This window comes from Cyprinodon tularosa, unplaced genomic scaffold (assembly GCF_016077235.1).
Source record: "Cyprinodon tularosa strain WSP-4 unplaced genomic scaffold, ASM1607723v1 ctg114, whole genome shotgun sequence".
Classification (NCBI taxonomy): Eukaryota; Metazoa; Chordata; class Actinopteri; order Cyprinodontiformes; family Cyprinodontidae; genus Cyprinodon; species Cyprinodon tularosa.
In genome coordinates, this window is record NW_024037937.1 from 647,608 (window position 1) to 659,698 (window position 12,091).

The 12,091-nt window shown below is 40.2% G+C and overlaps 1 protein-coding gene across 1 annotated transcript in view; it reads right to left on the reverse strand.

Moving 5' to 3' along the window:
• LOC119795838 (LIM domain containing preferred translocation partner in lipoma) overlaps positions 1–12,091 on the reverse strand; it is a 193,923-nt gene that overhangs the window by 62,438 nt on the left and 119,394 nt on the right. Inside the window, exon 6 of the mRNA XM_038304070.1 lies at positions 2,789–2,885. Coding sequence (XP_038159998.1) covers positions 2,789–2,885 — 97 coding nt within the window. The remainder of the gene's footprint in view (positions 1–2,788; positions 2,886–12,091) is intronic.

The following is a 12,091-nucleotide window of genomic DNA, read 5'->3' on the forward strand; positions in this document are numbered from 1 at the left end:
CTAAGCTTTTCCAATTCAAATGTCATGGGCCATGCGTCTGTGGAGAAGTTGGCCCACGCAGAAGAGCGACCTCCTCGGGAAAAGACGCAAATGTTCATTTTTTGAACAAAGAAAATAGGGGGTTTGAGAGTGGTGTGAAGGAAGCCATTGATGTTAACAAAGAAAAACCAACCTTAAAAAGAGGGGGTTTAGTTCAGGTTTCAGCTTTAAAAAACCTACAATGCAGCAATTGAGTTGATCCCTTCCTGCTATCATCGCAGCCCAAACCCCTGTACAGGAGAAGGAAGACCTCGCCTATTCAGCCAGGCCAACAATTCCCTTTAACGACCCCCTTTTCGGAGACATAGACAGGCATGGGGTATTGCCGGCTAACAAAAGAAGCCAAACAACCCCCATTCCAAAGGGGTGGAGCCGTTCATCCATTTCAATTTGCAGGTTTATACAACAAAAGCAAGGTTGTGTTGGGCTACTGTATAAAAGCCTTGAATTTAGGGGTGGGTATCGCCAAAGAAGTCACGATTCGATTCGAATCACGATTCACAGGCCACGATGCGATTCTATCACGATGCATCACGATACTTGAATTATTGCGATGCATTGCAATATTTTCTTCTCCATGTTTTGTTTTTGAATGACTCGGCACAGTATCCCGCGGCCGGAAATGCTTGTGACACAAGGCAGTGTGCGTCAACACATTTGCAGCGACATCTACTGGACTGGAAGTGGTATTACACTTGTTTTTGGCTGATGTTGGCCAACCATTCATGAAATTTTATTTATTCATTTTTTTAAATTAATAATCGATTCTTGGCATCAAGAATCGATGCAGTAGATCACGAAAATTAGAATCACGATTCATCATCATCACGATTATTTTGCACACCCCTACTTGAATTCAACCATATTTTTGAAATTTTGAATTGAAAAAGCTTCCTGGATGGGAAGCGAAATGTCTTCAAACTTGGAAACAAAGTCCAGTGGATTGTTTTTAATTTTCTTTTTTGAAATGTTGTGGTACTTCATGTGTTGTTTTTTCAACAAACTGATGTATCCCAAACTATAATATGATTTATTTATCAATCTTTTTGTAAAACAAAATACCTCACAATGTGTAGATCATAGCATCATGAGTCGGTTTGAATAATAATTGTGTCGTTTTAATGGGGCTGACATCTCATTATTGCTGCTTATTAAAGGCATACTATGCAACATTTTTCAGTTAATTAATGTGTTTCATAACGTTATGGATGATTAAATGAGTCATTTTAGGTCGAACAAACATTTTCTCGGCCGCCCTGGTGGTCTGTAGGGGAAATACCGTACTTGCAATTGCAGGAGCCCTCAGCCCGCACCCACAGGCTCAAAAGTCTCGTGCATCGCGAGAGTCGGTCTTGCTTTACGGCCAGAACTGCTACACGCCCCCAGTGAAAGGCATGCTCGTTGCTAGTGCAGTGGCGATATTTGTGCAGTCATCATGGTGGAACCAGCGAGAAAACAGCGAAAGCCCATGTCGGAGCAGGCAAGAAAGAGGAAAAGGGCTCTCTACAGCAGTAGACATGGTGATTCGTTGCGTTCGCCTGTCTGCTAAGCTCAAAACAACCGCGCCTGGCTTGACATAGAAACCAGGGGAACAGCTGAGCATATTTACGACAGTGCACTTTTACTTTCGCCCTCTGGGGGGAGCCTCGCTGGAAAATCAACACCGGTTGCATAGTATACATTTAACAGATGTCTATGTTTGAGATTGAGAAAGCAACAGAAAAGTGAGATTTTGTGCTCCATGTTCCATGTGTGGGTTCTCTCCGGGTACTCCAGCTTCCTCCCACAGTCCAAAAACATGACTGTTAGCTTAATTGGCTTCTCTAAATTCTCCTTAGGTGTGACTGTGTGTGTGAATGTTTTTTTGTCCTGTTTGTTTCTGTGTTGCCCTGTGATGGACTGGCGACCTGTCCAGGATGGACCCCAGCAACCACCAGCACCCAGCACTCGCGACCCCTTTTGGGATAAGCGTGACGGAAAATGGAAATGGATGGATAACAGGTTAATTGATTTGCAAAATAATCGTTAGTCTTTCCCCCATGATGCTGACAGCTTTCAACTTGTTCCTGTTTCTTCTTATAATCCACAACCATCTCTCCTGCAGTACTTGAAGTCTTCTTCAGAGCACAAGTGCTCTCCTCTACCCAGTTGATGAGCTACCTCTTAATTTCATTCATCTAAGCTAAATCCGTCTCATTACGTACAATCTAACAGCTCTTATAGTTGGTTTCAGAAAGATTTCCGTGACTGATAAGGACCAAAATGATCCTGTGTGCGAGACACAACTGAAGAATTTGCATGAGGGTTAGGGTTAGGGTTAACCCTTTGCATACAGGAGTAGATTCTGGAAATATATTCTCGAATTTCTCCCCCAGCCTTCTGCATTTTTTTATATCACTTATATGGTAAATAAGCAGAGGCTAGCTGCAGTGAGGCCACAGGTAAAGACTTCCTGTATATGCCCCTGTACAATAGCAGCATAACCCATTTAGCACTGGTAACAACCTTTGGCTGGCTGAGTATAGCAGAGCTCAGGGTTCCATGAAAAGAATCTGGTTTAAAAAAACATAACATCTGTTTCTGATATAAAAGGTAAAACTATCTATAAAACACTTAAATGGCTAAACCATTAAAAGAATCCTTCAGCCTTACCAGTTAGTTGAAATTCCACCATAAATTAAGTCATTAACTTTGAGCACAACAGGAAGAAGAGGAACATTTGTGGCTGAGATAAGCTGCAAAATCTTACCGAAATATTCCTCGGAGGGAGGGTTGTCCATGTCAAACAGCATCTTTTTGGTCAGACGTTCTAGTTCGTCCTCCGGGTGCGCCACAGGAGCACCGCCCTGAAAAACCACAAAAACATTCGGTCAAAAATCCAATGAATGCAACAAATAAAAAAACAAACTTGAAGCTCTGCAATAATCTGGGGAGATGAAGCAGAGTCTGGAGGTCAAAACGAAGGCATTCATGGAGTCATTAACATGCAGTACGCCTTTGCCTCCAGGGACATCTGACCCTGGTGAAGGCCCAGACCAGAAGGTTTGATTTAACACCAGCTAGGTAAGAAAAAACACCGTGACCCTGACTGAACCTAAAAGAGAGAAAAGAGGTAAATATTATCAGAAAGCTGCTTTCAAGCTCAGGGAATTTAGGTGATAGGTCAGGTGAGGGGTATTTGGATGAGATCAGCAATGGCGCCCAATCTGAAATAGATTCATGAGGGGATGACATAACCCTCTGAAGCACTCTTCCTTCTCCTTCTCTTAAGCTGTCCTTATCATGCAGACGCTGACATCTGTCTTCTGTGTGTTGTGCTTCAGCGCCGACGTGTCGGGCTTGACATTTTCTGCCAATCCTCCTTTAGAGCTTGAAGCTCCGGCTGTGGGCTCAGTCCCGTCTCAGGTGCCTGTTTGTCCTTTGTCATCCCTGATTCTTTGTGCCTTTTTTAGAAAACGGCGACAGGTCGATGGCCTTCCAAGATCTTTACAGTAGATTTGATTTTCAATAACGCAGCAAGGCCCGAAATCTGGCCTGACCTTTGAGCTGCTCCTAATTGTGACATCTGGGAGCGGCCTCTCTGGACTCCGTCTCTTTATTCAAGTGTTCAAGTGTCAGACACACAGATCTACTTCATCAATAAGAGACTTCATTAAAAACCCTTTTGGATCCAGAATGTAAGGGTAATTATCCTGGTGGTATCGAATGTGTGTTAATTGACTGTTTGCCTCTAACCTTTGGAAACTTAGCTGGGATATAATGAGGGATTCAAAATTCACCCTCTGAAATTCATTATATTTTATCTATCGATGTTTATGTTTTTGAGTAAAATGTCAACAATGATTTTAAAAAGCTTTTGTGTTCTCTGTCTATAAAGGGCAGAGAGGTGCTTATGGTGCAAAGCAGAGTACGCAACCGCTTAGATCCCTTTGAACCGAAAGGATACTTGAATAAAAAAAAGGAGATCTATGCAGTAAAATCTGCTCTGGCGTCAAGATAAGGCGCTCTCTCTCATTGTTTTTTCTTTTTGCTCAAGGCACAAGCAGGTGGGCAGCTGGTTACATCAGGGCGGCAGCACACTAATGCAGGGCTTGATGTTAACCATTGCCCGATCGCCCGGGGCAAGTAGTTTTTATTGTTGGGAGAGTACAAATTTTCATTGCAAGTGCAATGATTGCAAAAAAAAAATTATTTATCACTCAAAATTACTTTAAAATCACCGACATTCGCTGAAAACGACCCACAAGCGTTGCCGGCGCCATATTTGTTGTTTTGTACACATTCTCGCGTGATTTGAAAAAGTCGCGTGATTTTCCGCTAGATGGCGTGATTCAGCTCTTGGGGAGAGAATTCCGTAGAGCAGCAGCTGGCTGATGAATTGAATCTATACTATAATACACGCTAGATTAAAAATGATCAGTCAGGGATTAGGAAAATAATAATAATAATTGTATGCGAGCAGTGTAAATATTTCTATCATCTGGCAGTCTTCTGTACAGTGATGCAGGTCATTCATTAAAAAATGTTCATCAATTTTTTTCTCTTAGACATTGGAGTGGTGCATTTAAATGTTATAGAGCTAAACATGTTAAATTGGGGAGTAGTAGCAGTGTAAGTTTTTAACCTGTCAAGTTTTTTTTTAGATTTTTAACATTACAATTTATATTTTTCCAAGCACACAACAGTTTAAAGCAAAGTTTAGTTTGAAAAGAATGTGCAGGAAGGATTGAAAAGCATGTTAACACGGTAATGTAGGCTTAAGTTCATTATCTGACGCATGCATATACACACCAGGAACCTGGAAACTTACTGAATTACAAAAAAAAACATTTAAAAAACAAACATGTTTCATTGATATATATACAAAAATGAATATTAGGAACTATATATATCAAACATACTGGGCAAGTAAAAATAATTTCTGGGCAAATGAAATGTGAAAGTCGCTTGCCCGAAATCCTTAACGTCAACCCCTGTAATGTATAACATCTGCCTAAAAAGGTATTATATTCGTTTTTTCACCACTGGTGCATCCTATGGAAAATACAATACGCCATAGCTCCAGTGATTTACTATGGTGAATAAAAATTAAATCTCTCTTAATTCACTCTTTTAAATTCTCTTCTAAACAGAACCACTTCGAAGGTTTAAGGCTTAGTGACGACAAAATCCTGTCGTAGCGTAAAACTTTTTAAACTAATCTAGCGCTACTTTAGCTAAACTCTGACTCTCTATCTGAATTTTGATTTGCATTAGTAACGATGCTATTCCCCCCAGAGCGATAAAATAAGCAGTGCATTTTTTCTGACTGAAATGCCAAAGTATAGTTGTAGAGTTTTATGAAATATATACACTAATGGGAAATAAGGAGATGTGTAGCTACTTTTCTAGTGTACTGTTGCAGCTAGCTAGCCTGGGTGCCATTCTGAACTTAGTCCCGCCCACAACGTTTGAGGTCGGGAAGTTCGGTCTGGCATTGCTCAACAGTAGCGCGAGTATGCTTGCCCAATATCTGGGGGGGCCAATCAAATTGTCAGGGCGGGCTTTATACGATGATGGACAGATGATCAACAGTAACGTAATCAACCACGTCACCAAAGCGCGCTGGGGTGACAACAACAATGGCTGCCGCTGGAGAGTTGAGGTGTGTAGATTCGTTCACGCTCATCTTCTTATTCTAGGCGTGCAACTGCACGCTTTGATTTTTGTTGAAAACAACTATGCGTCGCTTAACATACGTCACGCATTCTGTTGCTCTATTGGTTGTAGGTCTATCCAATTGAGTGCAGAGGCATTTTTTTTCCTGGTTCGTTCAAAACACGCCCCATAATTACAGCTCTATGGAGCAGTATCAGACTCATATTCTGACTAGAATTGAGTAGGACTACGTCAGGCTAGCAGCTAGCTGCGCTTCACAGCTAAAACAAGATTGTTTCAGGGTTTAAGATTTAGCTCTGTTATGTTAAAATTTCATTTCAGTTCCCATCTCCAGAAAAACAACAAAAACAAACTCTAAACACTCCTGGGAGTTGGATTGACAAGTGAGATTAAGATTAGGAGGAAAGGGCAAACAATTGAGAGGTAGGCCATTTTATAATCTTATAATTAAAATTTCTTTAAAACTGCTGCTTGTCTAAAAGCTATAATATAGAAGGGAGGAATTTGTTCTTTTTCTCAAATCATCCAGATTTTCCCCTTTTGATTTTGGGCACAATAATCTGTAAAATAACTTTAAAACAAGCGTTATGTTTTAGAGAATGTAGAACATGCCTAAAACCTATTTCTTTCCATTAATCAAATTTAGTAAATATATCTTTATACATCCAAATGCAGCCTTCGAATTTACGATTTTTGAGGCTTTTTGTTTTAGTGAACTAAGTTCATATGTTCTTAAACCCTCCAATGACTTCTTGTTCTGTCATAAATGTAAGAAAAATAATTGAAATCTGAGTTTCCCTTATATTAATAACTTATTTACTTGAAAAGATTGGGCTTTTATTGAAAAAAATGTCTCTATTTGGATTTAAACTAGTGCAATGTTATAATGGAGCTGTGTTTTTTTATATAAATAAATCATAAAGTTATGTTTCATTCACACAGCTGATTTAATCAAAATGTTCCAGTTTCTTCTAATAATCCACAAGCAATTAAATCTCGATGGGTTTAATGTGGTCCAACCTAAAAACTATTGGTGAGAAAATTTTAAAACTTATATGATGTCTGTTAAATTATTTTGCTCTTCTTCTCCTCCTCTTACACCATCAGTCAGAAAAAAACCCTCTCTGCCATTCGTGGGTATGAATTCACTAAAGCAAACATGACTTTCTAGGATTACATAATGCTTTTATCTAGAAAAAGTCACATTTCCAGATGATGTTTCCTTTTAAAGAGCGTTTTGTCAAGTTGCTATGTTGTTCAGCAGCACAACGGGGGGAAGCATTTTACCACCAAAAACCCTTTGTACAATTTTTCCAGCTAAATAATATAAGCCAAAAAGTTTTTAGCTCCACATGCTAACAAAAAATACAATATAAAGTGGTTGTTTTCTTCCTTACAGGAGTAACACCATCAAGGACAAATCAACTGATCTAAAATAAATATCTAAAGAAATCTTTATTTCTCACCAGTATGATGCACTTCAAGCACATCTATCTGATGTACGAAATCTAGACAATAAAAAAAAAATATGTTTTTGTTTCAGTGTCTGAGTTTCCATGTGCGCTGCCTGAGTTAGCTTGCACGTGCAGCACACCATCACGCTGCTGCTCCAAGGGGCACACAGAGGTGAAAGAGAAAATGAGCTCATCATCAGGGTGCACTTGGCAGCTGTACAGAACTTAAGAGCAAATAAACATGAAGCACATGAGGCCTCTGAGAAACATTCATGAATTAAAAAGAAAACTTTCTAATATGCATAAATGATGTAAAGAGGTGATAAATTATTAAACCACTGTAAACACCATGCATTAGGAAGGCAGGGAGCAATTTGCTTTACTCTAAAGACCCAATATTATGGAGAGTAAAAGAGTATTGCTCAGTTTAGACAGGAAGACAGATTTGGAGCATCATTTGTTAAAAAAGAAACATCTGCAGCTCAGCTCAACCTGCTATGTTGTTAGTTTGCTTCAGATGGAAGTTTAATTATAAATAAACAATCATAGTTGAGTGGGTCTAGATTTATGAGTGAAATTAAGACTCTTTTAGGTTTGTGTTTGGCCCTATTTAACATTATGAAAGAATTGTGGAATTGCACAAGAAAAGACACCTTAAAGACAATTTGCAAAAATCCAGCTTAAGACCCAGAAAAAGGGTCATATTGCTTCAACTTAGCTTAATTTTGTGTGTTAATTTTGTATTTGCCCTCCATACTCTCTTGCTCACTGTGGGTGATGATGGTGTCCCATCATACTTAGACCCTGTAGAAACCAAAAAACATGGAGCCCTTCAAGCAAGTTCCTTGAAATTCAAAATAATTGCTAACGTTAAGTTTGAATAATTCATACACACACACACATTATATGTATATATATATATATATATATATATATATATATATATATATATATATATATATATATATATATATATATATATATATATACATACATACATACATACATATACATATATATATTATTCAGGTGCCGAGGAAGTATTTTGGCTCGGATACCAATACCTGGCAGTGCAGTATTGGCCGATACCGATACCATCTGTTTGAAATTGATGTGTGTGTGTATATACAGTATGAAGAACTGCATACTACTTGGATGTAAAATAATTGCCATCATGGCTTTGTCAAGCTGCTGCCTACCTTTGTGAAGCAGGAAGAAGACTAATACAAAGTGAATCCAGCAGAACTTTTTATTGCCTACCAGGAATGGGTGACAATAGTTGAATAAACTTTTGGCTCTCAAAATGGTATCAGTGCCCTATTTGTTGGTACACGCTGATACAGGTACCACCATTTTAGTGAAGTATCGGGCCTTACTGGTATCTGTGCAACACTAATATGTGTATATATATATATATATATATATATATATATATATATATATATATACACTACCATTCAAAAGTTTGGGGTCACATTGAAATGTCCTTATTTTTGAAGGAAAAGCACTGTACTTTTCAATGAAGATAACTTTAAACTAATCTTAACTTTAAAGAAATACACTCTATACGTTGTTAATGTTATAAATGACTATTCTAGCTGCAAATGTCTGGTCTTTGGTGCAATATCTACATAGGTGTATAGAAGCCCATTTCCAGCAACTATCACTCCAGTGTTCTAATGGTACAATGTGTTTGCTCATTGGCTCAGAAGGCTAATTGATGATTAGAAAACCCTTGTGCAATCATGTTCACACATCTGAAAACAGATTAGCTAATTACAGAAGCTACAAAACTGACCTTCCTTTGAGCAGATTGAGTTTCTGGAGCATCACATTTGTGTGGTCAATTAAACGCTCAAAATGGCCAGAAAAAGAGAATTTTCATCTGAAACTCAATAGCCTATTCTTGTTCTTAGAAATGAAGGCTATTCCATGCGAGAAATTGCTAAGAAATAGAAGATTTCCTACAACGGTGTGTACTACTCCCTTAAGAGGACAGCACAAACAGGCTCTAACCAGAGTAGGAAAAGAAGTGGGAGGCCGCGTTGCACAACTGAGCAAGAAGATAAGTACATTAGAGTCTCTAGTTTGAGAAACAGACGCCTCACAGGTCCCCAACTGGCATCTTCATTAAATAGTACCCGCAAAACACCAGTGTCAACATCTACAGTGAAGATGCGGGATTCTGGGCTTCAGGGCAGAGTGGCAAAGAAAAAGCCATATCTGAGACTGGCCAATAAAAGAAAAAGATTAAGATGGGCAAAAGAACACAGACATTGGACAGAGGAAAACTGGAAAAAACTGTTGTAGACGGATGAATCCAAGTTTGAGGTGTTTGGATCACAAAGAAGAATGTTTGTGAGACATAGAACAAATGAAAAGATGCTGGAAGAACGCCTGACGCCATCTGTTAAGCATGGTGGAGGTAATGTGATGGTTTGGGGATGCTTTGGTGGTGCTGGTAAGGTGGAGAGTTGAGGTGTCCACTGGGTATTGCAACGCCATGCAATACCCAGTGTGTATGGGTTCTCTGATGTAGGAGTAAAGGAGTGGTTATACTACGAGTTTGTGCGACAACGGAGGGTCACGAGAGTGAAAAAGAGCAGGGAAAAAGGGTTCTGGCGTTCTTCCACACCTTGCTCTACCCAGTGGACAGCGCTTGATTGAAGCCATTAAAAGCCAATTTAAAAAAATAAATAAAAGATAATTAGCATTTTAAAACTCTTTTGCTTTTTTAACTGTGGAAGCGCTTGGTTCCTCATAAGTGAACATCGGAGCCTTTTTTATTTGTATTTAGCGCGCTTTGCCCCTAAGTGTTTAAATTGAACTAGTCTGAGGGGATGGGATAAATAGCGTTAAAAAAATAAGACATTTGTTCTTTGAAATTTCAAGGTTGGAGCCAACTGGTGGTATATGACAGGTTAAAGGAGGTTAGATTGGATTCCTAGATACCACATTGATGCAGAGATTTTTCTACAATACAGGAAGTAATATCTGTTCTAAACATAACAGACTCCCTGCAGCCAGAGCCTCAGCTCCTTTTCTAACTTACTGTACCAGCTATCTGTGCTGCAGCGCTAGCTCATACAAGAAGATCTGAAAGTATTTGAGACTCTGATTTAGATGTTATTTTCATTTCATTGCTCTCATATAAACAACATCAAAGGTGTAAAATCATCTGATGCTTAGAAAATATAAACCTGTAATCTGACTCCCTTAAGGGCATGAAAATTAGAGCACTAAAGATCTAGAGTATTTCTAAAATGATATTCAATACGCAGCATAGTTTGAACCGAGTCCAACCTGTAGTTTATATTCAGAGAGAGCGAGAAGCGCTGAGCTCTGCTAACTGCCCACTGAGGATCCAGCAGAGTAAACTTTATGATGCATGAATGCGGCTTGGCTTGGCTCAGGATGCAGCTCGCTGATAAAGGAAGCCCAGACAGTAGGCCTCATTAGCTGTGAGGGAGCAACATGTCGGATGTAAGAGTCTGTCTGCCCCGCAGGAGCACTTTCTTTCTAGAAAGCAGCTGGGCCGGGATTCCTTGGCACTCTGCACCCTTCTCAGCCACTATTAGCCCGGATCGCATGATGGGAGGATTAGGAGGAGATGAAAGGGAAACATTCCTCAGTTGGTAGAGTATTTCTTTGTTGTCACCTTAAATGCCACGGCTTTTCTTAGAAATGCACACTGGCCAAAGGTGCTATACACATGGGACTGAAAATAGACACAACAAGCTGCACGAAAAGAAAAAAAAAAACCCCACAGTAAATCTTTTTAGAGTTCATATGCCTCCCTGAATGTCTCTGGCTGTCAGCCCGTGCTGTTAATTTAAGACAGTCAAGTAGACAGTTGAACGCAGTTAATCTTCGCTCCACATCAAAAGCGGGCTGGAGAGCGAACGAAATGCACCTATTACCAGAAACAGACTCTTGACTTTAAGCTTCATTTATATCTTATCCCACTCTTCGCCGCCCTGCAGCAATGCACTGCCAGGGAGTTTAAAGCACCTTGTTAGGGAGTCTTTTGTGACAGCATGGAATAATTTTTCACTTGAATAAGAGAAAGAAATTGCTTCCCTGCATGCTTTATGATTGCTTCGCAGCTCCTGTTCAGCTTTTCAGAGACAACAATAGGAGCTGTAAAGTAGCCGTGCGTGCGGCAGGCATGATGTTTCCAGTTATGTCTGGCTCACTTCAGTAAATTGTTTTGCCTCTGCCCTCAGGACACACGGCCCCGGTTCCATTGAAGTTAGGACTTAAATTTAGCGGTGACTGGGTTAACAGCAGCACCTGTTGTCCACCCTTATGTATTCTGATTCCTAAGAGGCTGAGGGGTTCTAGGTCATCCGCTGTCGGCTTTCTTTCATCAGTTGTGATCCTGCTGAAAGACATCTTCATGGACCATCAAATGCCCTCGGACAGAGCAGTGATTTTCAGTGGCTTGTAAATGCCAGGGCACTTGTAATCAAAAAAACAACAATAGCGCATGTAAGCGACGGCTGCTCGATGCACAATGACAGACTCTAGGAGCTGATCACTGCCCCGGCTGCCACATCTATGAATAAAGCCATGTGGAGCGCTCACTGTGGAATTGGCATTGTGTCAGAAGTGATTAAGTGAGTGGTGGAGTGGAAGTGGGTGGGAAGAAGCTGGAGGGTTCTGGGTGGAGTGGGGATTGCATGTGACATGTTCTCACCTGATGCCCTGACGGTGCTGCGTCCTGCAAAGATCCAAACCTCAGGCTCTCAGTTTCTTGCCTCCGCTGAAGTGACAGAGACAACTGCTTACAGGGGCATCAGGGTTGCACCTCTGTTAGTGGAGGGCAACGCTACAAGAAGCTGCAGCTATTTACACCTTGTTGCAGCCCAACCCACCCCAATGGCGCAGAACAAAGGGGGATGTAAAGATATGGAGGGTGAAATATGGCAGAGATGGGC